General features: G+C 36.6%; 1 protein-coding gene across 1 annotated transcript in view; it reads left to right on the forward strand.

The window, feature by feature from the left end:
* Nucleotides 1-21,128, forward strand: part of STK4 (serine/threonine kinase 4) — a 78,045-nt gene that overhangs the window by 3,235 nt on the left and 53,682 nt on the right. The window contains exons 2-7 of the mRNA XM_010958688.3: nucleotides 1,975-2,055; nucleotides 8,060-8,188; nucleotides 10,692-10,806; nucleotides 14,543-14,707; nucleotides 18,109-18,276; nucleotides 20,349-20,486. Coding sequence (XP_010956990.1) covers nucleotides 1,975-2,055; nucleotides 8,060-8,188; nucleotides 10,692-10,806; nucleotides 14,543-14,707; nucleotides 18,109-18,276; nucleotides 20,349-20,486 — 796 coding nt within the window. The remainder of the gene's footprint in view (nucleotides 1-1,974; nucleotides 2,056-8,059; nucleotides 8,189-10,691; nucleotides 10,807-14,542; nucleotides 14,708-18,108; nucleotides 18,277-20,348; nucleotides 20,487-21,128) is intronic.

Consider the following 21,128-nt stretch of genomic DNA (forward strand, 5'->3'; position numbering starts at 1 on the left):
TTTTGGGGTGAAATTCTTTTTTATCTTGAAGCCTCACAAAGATTGCCGAGAAAGGTTTATGATTCTCCTCATTACATTCATTAGTCCATTTACCGAACGTTTTTATTGACCACCTCTGGGTTATCAGGCACAAGAGATAAAAAGATCCTTTAGTCCTCAGACCAAAACCAAACAAAAGCCCACTTAGATTGTATCTGAGCAGTCATATAAAGTTTGTCTGTCAAAGTATTATCGGAGGCTCACAGCTGTCTCTCATGGCAGTGGCCTGTTTCCTTTGTTATGCTGTGGTCCCCATAATGGTTGAAATAGAGTTTTGCGTATTGTAAACCACAAGTCAACACTTCAAAGGAACATGTTTGATCTTCCTTTATATAAACTGTTTATAAAACTTTAATGATACTTGAGAAATGAGGTATTGTCCTTTGTTTATGTAGTTATAAACTCAGTGCTTCACCAAAAAACCCCGTAGGTTATGAGATATTCATTCTCGTTTCTGAGGTCACAGAAATTTCACTTCTGGAGTGTAAGAGGAGTTTCACTTCAGCTCTTTTTGTCTTGAAGCTGGAAGTTTTGGTGATGTCATTGGACTTTAATTTTTAGGACCTTTTGATTTTCAAAGGTCAGCATGGTCATTTTTTTCAAGTTACGGCAAATATTGACTTGGAACAGTTCTCCATTTCTCCAGTCTTTTGATGTTTATAAAATTCTATAAGATTGACTTTTTGAGATCAGCATTTATTGGTAGAAGCACTTGATGTGTTCAGGTGTATGGGTTTTGTTTGTTTGTTTGTTTTGCTTATGCTTTTGCTGTTTCCTCTAGAAAGGTACACATTTGTGTGTGCGTGTATTTTTTTTAGTTCAAGTCTTTTCTTGTAAAAATTGATATTGTCCAGTTAATTTAAACATTTTTCTTTACAAAGAAACCCCCAGAGGACTGTTGCCATATTTCACCATTTCCTGAGCTCTCTTTTCTTTGTTATGCCTTGTAGTTTCAGGAAGCCATTGTGTAGAAGATACACACACACACACACACACACACACGCAGACTCACATACATATTCCTTAGCAAGCTCCTTCTTTTAAGCCTATTAATAATTTTCAGAGGTCTCAGAGTTAAAAAAAAAAAAACACCCCATTCTTAATTCATAACCTCCCATGTTTGTCATGGTTTGTCATAGTCAGAAAAATCTGAATTATCTGGAAGTTGTAAGCAGCATATATCTTTTATTTGGGGAAATAGTCAGGTGCCCGGCTGCCCGTGGGATAGTCTTTGTGAGACTGTTTGAAACGCCCAGCTGCCTGTTTTTCACTTAGGATTACACCTAAAGGTATGCTCTCCACTTTCTGTTTCTATGATACCTATAGGATCCATGTGTTTTGACAAAATGACCAAAATCTTGCCAGTGGAGAGCAAGACTCCTTTACTACGTCTTCCTTGGCCTCCAGTCTGAGTCTGTGTTTCATTTCATAGCTAAGCTTGTGTTAAACATCTTTTCTGACCAGATAGTTATGCCGTCTTAATTCCTGGAATCTCAAGATTTGAATAGATTTTGAAGGTTATAGTTATTGCTTGAAACCACTCTTCAACATTCCAGCCACATCAGGACTCATTTTCTATTTAGATTCTACAGTAATAGGGATCTCGGGACTTCTCAAGGTGGTCTAAACCATTTTAGAACAACATTTATTGTCAGAAAATTCTTACACCCATGGAACTGAAGTCAGCCTCCTGGTAGCTCATCACCCTCTGGTCTTGATTTTGGTCATCAGGGTGACCCAGAACATGTGTAACACTTCTGTAGAACCACCCTTCAGCTTCCCTTAAAGGTCTGTTCACTTGGCTTTATTGTCATCTACTAGTAAAGACTTTGTAGAGAAATTCCAAAGGTGCTAATTATAAAAGAAATAATGCATTTTGTGTTCTAGTTGCTAGCAAGTAAAATGTGTTTTGTATTTATATTTCTTCATTCACAGGCAGTTGAAAAAGTTGGATGAAGATAGTTTAACTAAACAACCAGAAGAAGTGTTTGATGTCTTAGAGAAACTGGGCGAAGGGTAAGTGTACAGAAAATATGGGTGGACTAGTGGGTCCCAGTCTTTCTCCTGCCCCAACACCAGGGGGACATGAACCTTTGTCATGACAATTAATTTGCAAACCTAAGGAGAAGAAAGGGGAATGTTGCATAACAGCACTCTTCTGGGTGGGATGGGAGGTAAACATATGGTTTGGAATGCCCTTTCCCTCTTCCCCCAATCACTACTATAGACAGATTCAGTGATCCTGGCCTTTTGAACAAGATGGGCATCTATTGTTTTCGCTCTTGTAAAATCTGTGGTTTGTATGATTTTATCTATTTAACAGATAATACTAATCAGTTTGTACTTCATTTTAAAATTTTTATTAATCAGACATATTTTTAATTTTTTGTTCATGGCCTCTGAGAGATATGGAATAACTTGTTTTATTTAAAAAACAATGAGGGAGGATATAGCTCAGTGGTAGAGTGTGTGCTTAGCATGCACGAGGTCCTGAGTCCAGTACCTCCATTTAAAAAAAAATTACTAAAAAATAAATAAACCTAATCCCCCCCCCAAATAAAGAAGGGAAAAAAGAATGTATAAAAATAAATGGAATTCAGTCTTTTAGTTAGTACAGCTTTGTGAAATACAGTACATAAATCAAGGACTGTCCCTGCCTTTACAGCTTCCTAAGAGATCCAGAATCCCACGTTGGGAACCAATGGACTTCTTGAAACACAGATTTGTAAATGAGTTACTAATGAAATACTATTTGGTAACAGATAATAGTGGACATCACTGGCTTTCATGATAACAATGAAGGTTCCATCATAATTTTTTGTACTTTTACATGTATTTTTTATTTAATCTTTGTATGTTTCTTTCTTTTTCTGTAACGACCAAGACATGAAAATATTAGAGACATTCTTTCTTAAGTTTTTATTCTTCCTTTTTAAGTAGGTAATCAAGTCATATGATTCAAAATCCAAAAAGCATAAAAGTGTGTACAATGAAAAAAATCCGCCTCCTATGTCTGTCTCTCAGCCACCCAGAAGTAACCAGTATAGCAGTTTTTTATGGCTTCCTCAGAGATTGTTTATGCCTATATAAGCAAGTAAACGTGTGGATATTTGGATATTTTTAAAAAATCTCTTGGGAGTACTTCTGGTTCAAGAGAAGACCTGAAATACTAATTTATAAAATGTCTATTGTCTAATTAATGTATCTTCTTCCAAATAGGCTTTTATGCATCATTAGATTATTTTGAAGTTTAGTGTTTTTTATGCCTAATATAGATAGCACAATGTTAAACCCAATCCTGGATCATGTGGAATAGGTTTTCATGGATTATCTCCTCGTAAAAAACATTAGTCATCATCTTTTTGTAAGTTGGAAAAAAACTCTTTGGAAGCAAGCAAGAGATCAAGCAGAGAAGGGAAGTAAAAGATGACACCAGCTGTGCTGCGAAAAGACAAGTGCAAGATGAATCTGAAACCACAAGTTGACCTGGTGTCGTTAAAGGTAAGAGAAGAAAAAACAATCCCTCTGTGTCTCTTGCCTGCTGTTTTCAGCTTTAGCTTGATATCCTAGCTTGATATCCCTAGGTATTTTCCTCAAGGCAGAGTTCGAAGCCCTTAATCTCATCATGCTCATATGTTATACTTGAAATAAGATAACGAGTGATGGGCATAAGTGATTATGTGTACAACTGACTTGTTTCTTTCATCTTTAACAAAAGAACATAGACTGAAGTCAGACATATCTGGGTTAAAACTCTTGCTCTACTGTTTATTGGTCATAAGAAACAAGTGAGCCTGAGCAAATTGCTGAATATTTTGAAGCTTCACAAACCTGAGCTATGAAGTGGGGATACTGGCATCTCCCTTACACGAGAAAATGGGAGTAGAGTACTGGGTACAGCTCTTGTCCCCTGATAAATGCTCAGTGAACAGCAACTATTACTATTACTATTTTATTTTTAAAGGTAGCAACTGAAATATTTTTCAGATCTTCTCCTGTTAAATCAAAGTTAAGTCTTAAGTCTTAAAGTGTATTTAGGTGTTCTTGAAGGGAGCTCTGTTTGGGTTGATTGGGTTTGGGGAATGTCACAAGAAAACTACAGGTAGAGAATTACTAGGAATATAAAATAAGGAAAAACTAAGCTAATTATGATTATTTTAAATTATATTTTAGATGTATGGCTGTCTTCATTGAGGATCCTGGAAATTTCCCTGGAAGATATCACCAGGGAGAAAACAAATAAGGCTTCAAATCATCCTGTGTTATTACCATATTGTTCTTTTAAATGATACCACAAGTGCTTGGATTTCTGTCATCCCGATTGAATGAGCCTGAACAAGCTTTATTTAACTAGTGGAATCCCAAAGCAAGACCTGCTCTGCACTTCCTTTCCAAACACAAACTTGCCACGCCATCCTTACATGATTCTGGAAAATGAGTAGATTGTAAGCTCTCCCCGCCTTGTGCCTTGTGAAGTGAGCTCTGGCTAAAGGATTGTATGGGATTCCTGAGGCTGCAGTCCTGCATTTTGAGGAAATCATGTGGATCTGTGGCAGAGCAGAGCCAAAGCTCCAGACCAGGATGAATGGACAGCATTTGGAAAGTGTTTTGAATTAGAGCCTACCACCTTTTTTCCTTCTGTTATATTTAAAGTTTTATGCATTGACTTACTATGTTTTTATCATAGGATAACAAAAACATCTTGCCCATGGTTTCCTAGCTGGTGAATAGTATTGTTAAGACTTGTGTCTGGTTGATTTGGCCTCAGATACTGTATGATTTCTATTTTTCTGCATTGACCCTTGCCTTGTATAGCTTGGGTGAAACACTTACTTCTCCGCCATCTTTGCTCTCTGCCAGTTCAAATTCATTGAGTCACTGAAGTTTTTGTTGTAGGGAATCAAGTTTTAAGGGACCTGCCTATAAGGTAGCATGATTGCTGAAGCCTTCTAAATCATCTGTACTGTAAGTGCAGTCTGTGGAATCATGAATCTTAATAGTTCATTTGAGCTCTTGGAGTTTTCTTTGCTGTCAAGATAGCATAGTGGGCGTGGAGGGTGTTCTGATCAAGACTGCTGAGTAAGTGCATGCAGAGACCTCTCCTTTTGATTTCAAACATATAAGAATAATGAATGAAAGTTAATTTTTTATATATAAGAATACATAGCCAGCTACAGACCAGGGATGGAAAAGGTAGCTGTAATGAGGAGGGTAAAGCATGCCCTGCCCTTGCCGGGAGATTATAGGTGGGCTTCCTGTGTGAGGTTGTGCTGTTATTTGCCTGTGGCCTGGGGAAACAGCAGAGGGACTGGTCTGACTATAGGAACTGGGCCTGGACTGCATTCAGTTACGGTATCATGAGGAACAAAACCCCCAAATCCTCGTGCAAGACCTGGTTTTAGTTGTATGGCCTAGATGACTGGGCTAAGGGAACCATGGAACCTTCATGACATCATGAAACACTCTTGACAGTGGGCATTGTGTAGAGGAAAATTATTCAAAATGAAAGGAAACCCATACAAGGAGATCTACTGCCACGAGATAATCAGCAGACCTAACAAGCGGGAGAAAACTCACAGCCAAGGAAGCAGAAATAATGGAGCAATCTCAAACAGGATTTAACGTTTGTTTATGATTTTCAAAAAGATAAAAGGAGGGAATCACATCCTTAAAAGAAGAACATGAGATTATTAACATAAACATTTAGCCCCAAGAAAAAGAAAAAAGTTGGGAATCTTGACAATGAAAATACAATAATTGATGTTCTAAAGCCCAGTAAATTTCAGGACAAGCTGAAAAGAGAATTTGTGAATTGAAAGCCAGAAATGAGACTGATCACAAAAGCCAGGACAGAAATATCTTGTTGGAAACCAGGAAGACATCACGGATTGAGGAGGTCCAGGATCGGTCCAATAGGAGCTGTACAAGGAGATATTAGAAGAGATAGGAAATACTGAGAATTTTCCAAACTCAGAGAAAGACATGTGCCTTCGGATTGAAGCAGCTTAGAAAGTGCCAACTAAATCGACTCCTAGTAATTGCACAGTAAAATTATGTAATATTAAGGGCGAAGAGGAAATCTTAAAAGCTACAGAGAGATTACCTATGAAAAATGATAATCTGGTGATAACTGACTTCACAACAATAGAAGCCGTAAAACAACAGTAAAAGTGCTGAGGGAAAGCTATTGTTAGAGAATAATTCTCCATTCAGCAAAACTCATTCCAGAGTGAAATAAAGACATTTTCACATAAGTGGGACCTAGGCTATCAAGAATAACTTTGGATGAAAGTAATAGAATACCCATCTAACAGCGGCTAACCGAAAAGGGCATTTAATAACCAAGTAACAATAAATCTGGAATAAAGATTCCAGAATGGCTAACTGGCTTGATAATGGTTTAGCATTTGCATAATTCTCATAGTCTCAAGATGGCCATGTTTGTTTCAAGCATCATGCTTCACATGATAGTGACCAAAGCAGAAAAGGAAGAGGCAGTTAACAATGGACTGCCTAGTTTACTTCTCTGTTATCAGGGAAGAAAGTCTTTCCCAGAGACCCAGCAGCAGAATTCCCTTCAAATTTCATTGGCCAGAACTAGGTCATATGCTTCCTACTAGTTCAGTCACTGGCAGAAGGAAGTAGAAATCCTGTGACTGACTTGGTCCCCTGGGACTAAGCATTTGCCACCCTCACAAATCAGGGGGTTATCATATCAAGGAGGAAGGGTCAGTGGTTAGATCTCCCACACATGGTCAGCAGTTGCCTTTCTCTGGCAAAAAAAAAAAGTTCTATGCAAAATTTAAGAATCATAATGCTAGTTTTCCCCGTATGAGGGATTCTGATGGAATGGAAATTTTTTATGTGCTCTGCATAGACTTTTTGAAGACTTTTATGTTACTTTCACATTGAAACAGTTCTTGAGCATCTTTTTGTTAGCTAGAGCACTCAACGACTTTGATGTATTAGTTGGCACTCTTTAATCTTTTCTTCACCAAGACAGTATGAAGAAGCAGGTGTATTTGGGAAATATGAAAGACAGTTTACTCATTATTTCACTGCCAGCTGTCAAGGATTTCAATGAAAATATAACCTATGTAAGATGATGATGATAATACATTTAACCATCACAATTGCTTTGTAGTTAGTATTTTTGCCATGAGAAAATTGAGGCACAAGGTTAATAATATGTCTGTAAATGATAGCTAGTATGTGATGTGGTAGGACTCCAATCCTGGGTGTTTAGATTTTAAACCTACTGCTCTTTTAGCACCCAAATTGAATGGATACACAAGCTTTTTATTTATTTTGATAATAAACTCTTAAGGAAAGATGGAGAAAAAAGGCAAAAAGAATTTGTATGTGCTCTGTTCACCTGACACTAGCATTAAAGAGGCTTACAGTTTTAGTTTCCATCATATTTTAAGTATTATTGCAAGTAAGAGGAGCAGGGTCTAAAAGACATCGTGGTACTAGGGTGAATGCAAGGAAACAGAGACCCCCATTTTTGTGCCCCAATGTAGATGTGGAGAGAATGTAAGCTTTATATTCTGATACACCTGTATTTATATTGTGAACTGACTACTTACTTATCACTTCTGTGACCTTGGGCAAGTCACATAACCTCTCTGAGCCTTTTCACATTTATCTGTAAAATAGAAATAATGACCCTCTTCTCTGCTTTTTGGTAAGGGTGAACCTCTGATGATGCACAGTTTCTAGCAGACATCAGACATACAGTACATGGTAGCTACTATAATTATTATTATTATTTCATACCAATACATTCAGTAAAATTTAAATGTGGTTTTTAAGGTACCATTTTAAGGTACCATTTTTAGTTCTCTTACTGACAATTTTTTTCCCGAAGTGCTTTAGCTATCTCAGTTTTGCAAGTGTAACTAGGGATATATGTCTTGGGCACTTAAGGATATAAATTAGAACTGTGAGTTGCTTGTGTTTTACCACTTTTTGTCTCTTGGCTTTGACTTTATGAATGTTCTCCTTCCCCCAATTATAGGTCCTATGGCAGCGTCTACAAAGCTATTCATAAGGAGACCGGTCAGATTGTTGCTATTAAGCAAGTCCCAGTGGAATCAGACCTGCAGGAGATAATCAAAGAAATCTCTATAATGCAGCAATGTGACAGGTAAAGGTATCTGGTGTTACCTTGGAGATAACCTGGTTTTGAATTTGCTGTGATTATTTAGAGCTTGACACCTGGAATTGCATTTACTTAGATATTTTGCAGAAAGGAGACTTAGTGGAATCACAATGCATGTTCTTTTCAGAAAAAAAAATGAAAAAGCTTGTGTGTTTAAGTAGCTAAACTTTCATAGTTTCTATTTTTGCATAGTTTTGTTTTGTTTTTTTCAAAACTAGGAAGAGGCAAAGAGGCAGAAGGTGGTGTGGCTAGCCTTTTTTTTTTTGATAATGATCTCTCTTACTTCCTATTGAGAAAACATTTCTGCAGAGACAGCTAAGAAGAGATAATTTAAACGCTTTTAGCTTCAGAAACCTTAGACTATCAAATGGCCCTATAGAAAGAGAACACTCATTTATGTATTACTGTTCGGTTCGTTCCATCAGAATTTTAAGAAATTATTCAAGCTAAGAGTAGTTAAGCATTTTATTTTTGAGGAACTAAGATTTGTCAAATGCTGCAAGCAGGAAGTCAGGCCAACAGGCGACCGCAGAAAAGCACGTGGTTTGCTCTGAAGTTCCGTGACAGCATGGGAGGTCACTGTGATGGCGCATCCTTCCTCAGTTTAGATTGGAGAGAAACACGAACTGAGGGGCAGTGCCAGCTCCAGAGAGTTGAAAGCAGAATGAGAACATCTTGCATCCTGAGGCTGCCCTCATCCTTCTGAAGCTCTTTTGATCAGCAGATCAACTTGGTACCTCCTGTTTATAAAGCTTCCACATTAAGGCTGGTGGGGCTCCCTGCTGGCAGACTTGTCCAGGAGCCCTTAGGTCTTGCAGACTTGTGAGTGCAGTCACTTCTTTTCTCCCTCCCTCCCATTCTTTTATTCTTTATACTTTTGTGGTTGCTCTCTGCTGGATAAAAACCCTCCTATTTCTTGATTGGATGGAGCAGAGTAAGGTAGTTTTTCTTTTCTTCCTTCCACATTATGGAAGCTTTTTCCAGTTGGCAAATTGGAACTTTGCCACTTCCGATAGACTGTGCAAGAGCTGTGTTCCAAACAGGGTGTGCAAATGTCTCTAATTAACGAAGAGATATTTCAAAGAGCCTACTCTGTGCTAAGCACCGTAAGAAATACAAAGAAATACAGGGCAGAGTGCGGGTCCTCTTGGAGTTTACAGACTTTAATTAGACAGGCCAGGCTTATATAGGTACAGGAAAATCTAGTTGACAATACATGGTTGTATAGAATGTATTCTATTCAACCAGCAGTAAGTACCTGACAGTAATTGCCTTGTAGAGGCAATAAATGCTATAGAAATTTAGGGAAGGGAGAGCAGATGTGATGATCTGTATCTTAAGAGAATTATTCATTCATTTCTTCATTAATGTTCATTTTGTGAGTGTGTGTGGTTTTTCCCTGCTGTGCTTGTTATTGGCATGTTTCCCAAGGATGAAGAAGCATTTGAAATTCTGAGAGTTAATGAAGCTGAGATGGTTTTAGCATCTTCAGTTACTGTTTTATGCAATATTTAGCCCTGGTAACAATCTAGCTAGTTAAAGCTGGTAGCTTCAGAGGATGGATTATTTCATTTTCATGAGAGGTTTGACTTTTTTCTGAAATCTCTCTCTTTTTTAAAAAAATATTTTATTTATTGTTGTATTATTTATTTTATTTTGGTAGCAGGGGAGGTAATTAGGTTTATTTTTTAGAGGAGGCACTGGGAATTGAACCCATGACCTCGTGCATGCTAAGCATGCACTCTACCACTTGAGCTATATACCCTCCCCCCGAAACCTCTCTTCAAGCCCCCAAATTCCATGTCTGATCCTGAATATTTTTTCTTTATAATAATAGATTGTAGTGTGATTTTTATTTTTTTCTTATTATAAAGTGTATGTGACTTCTTGGGAAAATGCAAATAAGAAAAAGAAAACCACTTTTCCCTTTGGAGAAATAATCATTGTTAAATACAACTTGGTATGCACATCCTTCCATATCTTTTTTGGAGTTACACTGTGCTTACTATTATGTAACCTGCCTTTTTTGGTTTATTTTTTTAGGAAACAATATCTTCTCATATTATCAAGTATTCTTCTATAACATTTTCTGTGGCTTCATGGTTACTCCATTATATAGATACTTTATTATTTCTTAAATAAACTCCCTAATGTTGGACATTTAGGTGGTATCAAAATTTTCTCTTTTATAGACAGTACTGTGATGTTAACTGTTTCTTTTTGTGTATCTGTAATTCTTTTCTTAGGATGAATCATAGACTTAGAAATTCTAGGTTAAGGGACCCACACAATTTTTGCACTATTATTACTTATTGCCCTCCAGAAATCAAGACTATTTTACGTTCTTATCAAGAGGGTGTCCATTTTAACCTTAAATATGGATAATTGGTCTTTTGAGCTGAGATATTAATTTTTATGTATTTAGCAGCATGAATTAGTAGAGATGTTTGAAGGCTGTTCCACTAATTTGTATTCTCTCTCTCTCTAGCCCTCACGTAGTTAAATATTATGGCAGTTATTTTAAGAACACAGACTTGTGGATTGTGATGGAGTACTGTGGGGCTGGGTCTGTTTCTGATATCATTCGATTACGAAATAAAACGGTAAGTTTGCCTTCTAGGATAATGCAGCTGAGCTGGTCTCTTACACCATCTTCTTCTCTCCGCTTTTTATTCATGTGCACTGTCTGACTTCTGATGACTGTCAAATTTCCCCCTTTCAGTCGTTCTTTCCCCCTCTGCTTTTTGATGTCTCCTAAATGTGGGAGTTGTGATACCAACCAGCCCAATCCAGTGAAATGCTTTGCTAATTTCTTACTCAGGAGAAAAATTACTATCAAATCTTGGTTAAGCAATGAGTTCTGAGTGTTTAAATTTGGCATGTGTAAAATTCCTCCTCCTACCCAGCATGTCACAGATTAACTTTCACTAAATCCTTGTAATCAGAGAATATTCTCTGTGAAGGAAGATTTACTGTTACTGTGATTGCTGGGATAAAAGCTAGGAGTCGTGGGTTTAGTTCGGGTCCAGTCGCTTAAACTCTTTGTCTGTTCATTCAGTAAGTATTTCTAGAACCCTGTTCTAGGCCTCAGGGGTCCAGTAGTAAATAAGACAATGACCCTGCTCTCATGGCAGTGCATTTTCTAGTAGGGCAACAAAAAGCCAATTAATGGTAACCAGAAAATAAATACCAGATGGAGATAATTGCTGTGAAGAAAAAGAGTGAGAATAAAGTGATGGAGCATGCTCAGTGGGCTACCTGAGAGTAGATGGTTGAGAAAGATCACTCAGGGAGCTGATATTTAAAGTAAAACTTGAATGACCAGAAGGAGCTATGAGTTCTAAAAGAACATTCTTGGTACGGGAATGACCAGTGCAAAGACCCTGAGGCTGGAATGAGTTTGGCATGTTTCAGATCTGGAAAGAAGGCCACTGTGACTGGAGGGGACTAGGTAAGGGGGAAGCTGCAGGAGATGAGGTGAGGCAGGACTGGAATCTGTTGGGTGTTGTCGGCTGTGACAGTGAGTTTGAATTTTATTCCAAGTTTAATGAGAATCCATTCTAAGCAAGTGAATGAGCCATCTGATATACATTTTTAAAAAGATAAGTGGCTTCTGTTTGGACTGTATATGAATGAGTAGAAACAGGGGATATGTTAGCCTTTAGTTTTTGTTTTGTTTTCTTTTAATAAGAAACATAGGAACAATAATACCTATATTAAGTATATGTAGAATTTTGAAAATTAATTTTGTGAAAATTGTGAGGTGCTATACAAATTATGAGGTGGGACTATTTTATTTTATTTTTTATTGAAGTGTAGTTAATTTACAATGTTTCACATGTACAGCAAAGCGGTTCAGTTATACATATATGTATATATATTTTAGATTCTTTTCCATTATAGCTTATTACAGGAAATTGAATATAGTTCCCTGTGCTATACAGTAGGTCCTTATTGTTTATCTGTTTTATATACAGTAGTGTGTATCTGTTACTCCCAAGCTCCTAAGGTAGGAGTATTTTAAAGCTCAGTGTAACTTGGATTATCCATACTACTATATATCCTTTTCTTAATTTACATCATTCAGAGTTAGCATGCTTGTCTAATTAAATAGCAAATTCATTAACTGGGAATCTTTAATTATTATGTATTATTTTGTGATATGTTTTAACTCTGCATTGTCCAGCCTGGTACTCACTAGCCCCTGTGGTTATTGAGGACTTGAAATGTGTCTAGTCTGAATTAAAACATGCTGTAAGTATAAAATGCCAGATTTTGAAGAATTATTACTAAAAAAAGAACATAGAAAATCTTTTTTTTTTTGTATATTGGAATAATAATACTTTGGATAAATATGGTTAAGTAAAATATATTATCAAAATTAATTTTGCTTCTTTTTTTTTTTAAATGTGGCTCTTAGAAAATTGAAAGTTCTATTTGTGGCTCACATTATATTTCTATTGGGCAGTGCTGCCTTAACTGATCAGCCCAGCTAGTTAGAAGAAGGAGTCAGTAAGCAAGTCACGAGCTTTGTTCTCTTTGGCCACAGAAGGTACCACAGTCTCTCACTTGCCACTGTGCCAATAGTGTCTGCTTGGATTTTAGTGAAAGCTCTGCCACTTACTAGCTCTGTGACCTTTGGCACAGATTACTTGTCTGTGTTCAGTTTCATTGTCTATAAAATGGTGATGATAACAATACTACCTACCTCATTCAATTTTTATAAAGATTAAATGAGATTATAAAAATAGTGTCTAGCATAAATAAAAATGCTTAATAGTTGTTAGCCATTTTTGATAATATTAGCATAATGCCTGGCTCATAATAGATGCTTATTAAATATTTGGTGATTGATTGATAGTATAATAGTTACTAAACCACGTGTAGTCTTGCATGCCTTATTATATCATTTGATTTTCATGACAGTCTTGATAAAAGGTGATTTGCGTATTTGATAGATTGAGAAACTGAGACTAAGCGACATTAGATAACTTGCTTATGTCACACAACTAGAAAGTAGAGCCAAGAGTGAAAAATGAGATCTTTGTAATCCAAATTCCATGTTTTTTTGCACCACAGCATATTCCCTTCTAAGTGTGAGTTGTTCGTCATAAGGGAACTGATTGAGAGTTTGTTGATTGAGCTTGTTTAGGACTGGGGTTGAATCAGCACAAAGTTGGACTAATCAGATATTCTGTGTCAGTCTCCAGCATTCTTGCTTACATTTATTTGCCATCATTCAAGAGCTACTGTGTGCCATGTGGCTTTCTTGGTGCTAGGGATACAATAGTAAGCAAATCAAAGACATTTTAAAATGGAGCTTATGTTTCTAATAGAGAAGACATCACTTAAATAGGTATCCAGATAATGTATAACATGTCAGATGGTGATAAAGCTACGCTGACCAATACTTAGGATAAGGGGATAGAGATGATTCAGGGATGGAGGCAGCTAGTGAAGGCCTCTCTGATTTTCTGATGAGGTGACATTAGGTCAGAGACAGTGCGTAAGGGACCAAATCATACAGAAATCTAGTTGAAGACTACTGTCCCAGAAGTGGGAGTGTGTTTAGAGTGTTCAAGGAGCAGCAAGAAAGCCTACGTGGCTGAAACAGGATGAGCAAGGGAGAAAGTGGTAGAAGATGAGGGTAATGGGAGCCAGATCACGTAAGACCTTGGTGAGGACTGGCGTTAATTCCTAGTGACTTAGGGAGCCATTGGAGGGTTGAGAAGATCTGGCTTACATTTTAAAAGGTTCATTATGGCTGCCATGTGGAAAATACACTGTAGAAAGTCAAGGGCAAAAGCAGTGAGACCAGTTAGGAGATTATTAGAATAGTTCAGGCAAGGAGGGCATGATGGTGGCTTGGATGAGGGTCATTACCAAGGATATGGTTGCGTGTATTTTGAAGATAGAGAAGAGTCAAGGATGACCTCCAGGTTCTTGGCCAGAGCACCTGGAAGAATGAAATTGTCTTTTATTGAGAGAGAGAAGACTGGGAAGAGTAGAGTAGGGTAGGTAAGGAGAGGGGTGTGGCGGTGGTAGAAATAAAGAATTTGATTTTGACATGTTATGCTTAAGATGCTTGTTAGGAATTCAGTTGGAGGTGTTGTGTAGGCAAATGTATTAATCTGATATTTGGGGAGAGATCTGGGCTGGAAATACAACTTTGGGAGTGAGCAGCCTAGCTATGGTAATAACAAGCTGTCAAATGCTGTTCACAAGTTGAATAAGATCTTATATTTACATTCTAGGAAAGGAGTTGTATCAATTTTTTTTTCCTTTTACAAATGTGCTTATGTGAACTAATATAATTTTAATCTCTCATTCTTTTTTCAGTTAACAGAAGATGAAATAGCTACAATATTACAATCAACACTTAAAGGACTGGAATACCTTCATTTTATGAGAAAAATACACCGAGATATCAAGGCAGGAAATATTTTGCTAAATACAGAAGGACATGCAAAACTTGCAGATTTTGGGGTAGCAGGTCAACTTACAGTAAGTAAAAATGTTACTTGTGTAAGTAACTTTCAGCTCTGTCTTGAGAAGGAGCTCTTTTTGTTTATTAAAAATTATTTGAAAACAAAACCAAAAAATATTGATTTAATTATATTAGTAAGAAAATTAAAGAATGTACCAATAGGTTACAAAAGAGCTGGTAGATTATTTTAGATTCTTTCCTAGAGTTCAGATACCATAGTTTAAGTTTGTTTAACTTTGACAAAAATAAAAACGAAAACCAGAAATGAGAGTAGAAGTTTAAATTCTATTGGGCTACAGCATTATGTTTATAAAAGGAGGAAAAATTAAATCTAAACTGCTTTCCTTGAAAAAGACATAATGTCATCTCATTCAGCCTCCAGGTAGCAATTGCTTTACTGAAAACACTTTCCTCATTTGGTTCCAAAATGCAAACCCTTGATTTTCCTCTTACTTCAGTAGTGCATGGCAATTAAAAAAACCATGTTTTCAAAACAGGAAGTCTAAAATTATCTGATTTTGTAAAATACATAAGTGTATGTGAAGTGTATATGTAGAAAAATAGAAACAGTTCTAGATATATGCTAGAATTTGCAACATTACAAATCAGTTTTCTTGGGTAGTAGAATATGTAAATATATATATATATATATGTTTAGAGCTGGTGTTATGTACAGGTTTTTTTTTTTTTTTTTAATTTTAAATCTGCCTGAAACATGTTAGGGAATTTCGAAGTATTGTAACAGCACAAAAATTGGATTGATGTTAAAAAAGAACCCAGAAACTTACTGCATATTGTGATTTGTGGGCCTTTCAAAAGATTCTGTGGTTAGCGCATAAGTAAACAATACTAAACAGTATTATCTAAATAAGGAATCTTAACTAAGGAAACCAAATTGAAAAAAAAATTCTTCTGGTACTGAGTAAAAGGTATATTATAATTTAAAATATCAATTGCATTTAGTAATTAACATTTTTTCACAAAAGTAGAAAATAACAATCTTAAAATTCACATGGAACCACAAAAGACCCCAAATAGCCGAAGTAGTTCTGTGAAAGAAGAACAAAGCTGGAGGCTTCACATTTCTTGATTTCAAACTATATTATAAAGCTAACATAATCAAAACAGTATGGTATTGGCATAAAAATAAACCCATAGACCAATGGAACAGAATCAAGAGCCCACAAATAAAGTCATGTTTATATGATCAACTAATATTTGACAAGGGAGCCAAGAGGAAAAAGATGGTTTCTCTAGTAAATGATCTTGGGAAAACTAGATATTCATATGCAAAAGAATGAAACTGGGCCTCTTTCTTGCACCACTCACAAAAATTAACTCAAAATGGATTAAAGACCTTAATAAAAGACTTGAAACCTGAAAGCTTCTGGAAGAAAGCATAGGGAAAAAGCTCCTTGACATTGGCAAGTGATTTTTTTTTTGGATATGTTACTAAAAGCACAAGCAACAAAAACAAAAAAAGCAGGTGGGACTTCATTGAGATTTTGGCTGGGATTGAATTGAATTGTATTGAGGTTATGTTGAATCATAAATCAATTTGGAAAATATTGCCATCTTAATAATGTCATGCTTTAAAAGTTCTTTTTCTGCTCCAGCATTATGTAACTATTCCTCTATACTTTAGTACTTTTTGGATTTTGTTCTTTGTATATAAATTTTCAACCTATTTGAACTTACTCTGGTGAAAAGCTAAGATAGGGATTTAAGTGTAGAGTTTTACAAGTGAGTAGAGAGATGCCCAGAGCTTTTTAAAAAATAATCTGTCCTTTGCTTGCTGATTAAAAATGAGATTTTAATCATGTCTTAAATTATACATATATATACATATAGGGGTATGTGTGTGTATGTGCGTGTGTGGTTGTGTGTGTGTGCATGTGCCATTATCTGTTTCTGGATTTAATATTTCCCATTGCTATGCTACTATACTAATATAACTTTGTAGTACAGATCTAGTTAGGTTAGTATCTACTCTTTACTCTTAATTTTCAAAAAATGTCTAGTTATCCAAATATCCATTTCTAATTGGAAATAATCCTTGAGAACAACTTTGACTACCACCATGAGAATGGTGCAAATTTGAAGTTTCAGAGCAAAGGAAGCGACTTAAGCAGTAAGTTAGTTTCTGTGTTAATTCTTTACATAGGACTGACAAAGTGAGACCAGTTTAAAAATATTACCTGTCATTTGCTCCTGACTGGCATAACCTAACTTAAGCCATAGACATTTCAGAAGGAAGATGGGCGATAGTGATGAGAAGTCCTGTTGTATATTTAGTTCTGTTTAAAAATCTTTCTCTTCCTAAAATACAGGAATTCTAGAAAGGTTCTCTTTCATTAGGTTCATGCCATTCTGGGGAAGTATGCAAATAGTTATCTGCCCATGTGTACTATATCCATATATTCTTTAAGCCCCAAACTAAGATCACATATATATAATATTATATAAAATATGTATACATATTAGAAAATTATATATACATAAATATGTGCATACATATATATAATTTTTTCTTTTTTAATTTCCTGATTGCACATGTAATACACAATCACATAATCCATCCAAGTGTTAGCAAAGTATACGGGATGGAAAATAGCAGTCCTTAGTGATTCTATCTTCTAGATATAACTGTTGTTACTGGTTTGGTGTATGTTATTTGGATACTTTTTTTGCTCTCCATATGACAACAATATTATTATTGCTTGTTTTATTGTTGTTCTGATTATTCTTTTTTTTAAAAGACAAGGCTATATTATATATAATCTTGAACCTAATTTTTTTCACTTCACAATGTATCTTGTACATTTTTCCCATGTCAGAAAAATGTGCCTAGCTCCTTTTTTTTTAAGGTGCTGTTTCATTGTACGGATATTTACTGTATTAACTTACACCCTTTAATTGGTCATTTGTGTTGTTTCCTTTTTATTTTCTCCCCTTAGAAATATTCGTATAATGGTTTTGCATGTATCTTAGGGTACTTACACATTGGACACATTTCTAGAAATAAATTTGAATCAAAGGATATGAACATTTAAACTTAACAAATATTGCCAAATTGCCTACTAAGCCACTTTACCAGTTTACACTCCTGTAACATTGTATTTCAGTGCCTGATTTTCTATGCTATTTATCAGCAATAGTTATTATTAATCTGTTATGTTTTTGTCAGTCTCATTGTAGTGTTTTATTAATTGATTGATTGTTATTTTTTGTGTTTTTATAATTGATTGAGAATCTTTTATGTTTCTAGGTCATTTGAATTTCTTTTGTGACTTGCTTGATCGTGCTTGAGTATGGTTTTTGTGTGTATTTCAAGACAAGACAGTTCTTATCGTTGAAAAGGACTCCTTTTCTCATTGGTTTTAGTGCTTAGTGTTGATTTCTCTCCTTCCTATTTTAGGATACCATGGCCAAGCGAAATACAGTGATAGGAACACCATTTTGGATGGCTCCAGAAGTGATCCAGGAAATTGGGTACAACTGTGTGGCAGACATCTGGTCGTTGGGGATAACGGCCATAGAAATGGCGGAAGGCAAGCCACCTTATGCTGATATCCATCCAATGCGGGTAAGAAGATGGATAGAAAACCAATGGGCTGGCTAGTTACCAGTGATCAATGGAAAGTTAAGTTAAATGACTTACTTGGTTAGGTGCCAAACAATAAATGAATTAATTGTAAATAATTGATAAATGTCAGTCTGGACTCCAGATGAGATACTTCCACTGGTTGTAGTGACTGATTAATTCAGGTTTAATCTACTCTTCTCCATTCCAGAGGTTGTGTATTGATAGCTCTCTGGCAGGACCTGGGCCAAGAATTGCTTGGTTTGACTTGTGCAGCATATAAATTTTTTTTAATGGTTTAGGTGCTCACATTTGAACATAACAACATTCGCTGGAGCTGAGGAGCAGTCCTCTCCCTTCGCATCTGCTTTCCACCTTGTCAGTCTCCATGAGTCCCTCTTCATCAGGTGTCAGTTGTCACTCATTTCTGTGTTTTTCTTCTAGTAGTATGAAGAGGAAACAGACTATTGTTTGAACTCATGTCACCAACACCCAGCCTGAATCGTTTGCCTTTTTCCGCCTGGCCCTCCTAGGGATTTACAGATGTAATTTCTGGAGGCTCTGTACTCTCCAGCCTCCATCCATTTCTAAAGGATGAAAGGCCCATAGATTCAGTCTCCATTGAAACTTCTTCAGTGTTGATACGCTCAGCAGTTTCTAGGCTTTACCCGCCCTCATCACAGCATTGTTAGGACCTCGACCCTGCCTTCCTCAGGGGCTCCGTAGTCCTGTCCACACCGCCCAACCCAGCTCCTCCTCTCCTCTGATTAAGTAGTCCTGTTCTGTTTTGTTTTTTTAATGGAAGTACTGGGGATTGAACTCAGGACCTTGTGGATGTTAAGCACACACTCTTCCACTGAGGTACACCCACCCCTAAGTAGTCCTTCTATTAAGACTTACGTTTTTTTAAAGTATTCATGAGCCCAAAGATAAGCTCCCCTCTCTTTTGAGGGGCAGAAGTGGAGAAGGGTGTGAAGATTTACTGCTTATATTTTTAGATTTAAAAAATATAGTTTAAGCTGCTTATTGCAAAGAGTTTTTTTTTTTTTAAACTGCACCTCTTTTATTGGAAACTCAATAAATAAACCAGGTAAACCCCATTTTATTGCCCTTCACTTTATTGAGTTTTTAATAAATGGGATGTTTGTGGCAACCCTGTGTTGAGAAAGTCTCTTGGTGCTGTTTTTCCAACAGCGTTTGTTCATTCCATGTCTCTCTGTGACATTTTGGTAATTATCACAGTATTTCAGATTTTTTCATTGTTATTTTATTTGTCATGGTGACCTGTGATCAATGATCTCTGATGTTACCATCACAGATTATAATTCACTGAAGGCTCCAATGATGGTCAGCGTTTTTAGTAATAAAGTATTTTTTTAATTAAGGTATATACATTGTTTTTTTAGATATAATGCTATTGCACAGTTAAGAGACTACAGTATAGTGTAAACTTAATTTTTATATGCACTGAGAAACCAAAAAATTCATGACTCGCTTTATTGTGATATTCACTTTATTGCAGTAGTCTGGACCCAAACCCTCAATATCTCCAGTAGTTTTATTTTTTCGAAATAGTAGACTTTAACTACAATGTAGTGGGCCAATTTTTTCCCAAGTATGCAGAATTGATATGGCTTGGAGGTTAGTGAATCTCTTGTGATTTAGATGATTTCTGGTTTTACGTTCTCCTTGCAGTCCCTGCTTGACACTCAGGGGTGATGGTAACTTTTAGGGAGGCCAGAAATTTGACAACTAGGGGGCTGAGGTTATCATCTGTAGGGTATTGATGCTCTTAGGTCTTGCCTTTTCACTTTGAAAGGCAATGTACTGTGGTTAGCAAAAACCAAAAAAAGCTTGCTGGAAATCATGAGATTCAGGAGGGCAAGAATACATACGAAAAAGAGGGAGGAGGAGAGTGAAAGAGAGCTGTTTCAGATTCTCTAATTGTCATACCTTCTACTTTGAGGTAGACTTTTGTTGCAATTTGGGTGGGCTTATAGTGGAGAAGAGAAAAGTCATTTTATCAAATTTTATTGGAGCATCACTTTTATTTTGCCAATTTTTTTTTAAACTAGGCAATCTTCATGATTCCTACCAACCCACCTCCCACATTCCGAAAGCCAGAACTGTGGTCAGATAGCTTCATGGATTTTGTGAAGCAGTGTCTTGTAAAGAGCCCTGACCAGAGAGCTACCGCCACTCAACTCCTACAGGTATGATTCGCCCTGAGATGCTGCCTCTCTCTGTTTCATTCACATGCTGACCCCAAGATGCTGTTAACTCAGCCCCAAGGAGACGGTAGAGGCATAAGACATTTGCTGCCTCTAGGGAGGTTAAAATGTGACTGCTTAAGAGAAGACACAGAAAAGAGTGTTAAATCACTGAACAGGACAATGCAAGAAAATCCAGGGCTCCGTGGGATTAGAGAACAGTAATTGACATTTATTGAGCACCTACTGTGTGCTAGATACTTGGCACATTATGCCATTTAATCATCACGTACACCCTGTGCAGGATGACTGTTATTTGACTTTCATAGGTGAGAGAATGAAGGTTTAGAGAGGTTAACTCATTTAGAGCCACTCAGCTGGTAAACAGCAAAGCCAAGATTAAGACCTAAGTCTTTTTGATTCCAAAGCAAGAGTGCCATCACTTATAACCAATTCTGACAAAGAACTGGCATTAATGGTAGGTGCTGTTGTAGCTCAGGGTGGGAAGAGACCACTTTGACTAGAGATACCAGGAATGCTTTCTTGGAGGAGGTAACCTGTGTGCCTGGGCTGTGAAGGATGGCTGGGATTTGGCAGGCAGTATGCTTAGTGGTTAGGAGCTTGGATTCTGGAGCCCGACTGCCC

Source organism: Camelus bactrianus, chromosome 19 (genome assembly GCF_048773025.1).
Source record: "Camelus bactrianus isolate YW-2024 breed Bactrian camel chromosome 19, ASM4877302v1, whole genome shotgun sequence".
Lineage (NCBI taxonomy): Eukaryota > Metazoa > Chordata > Mammalia > Artiodactyla > Camelidae > Camelus > Camelus bactrianus.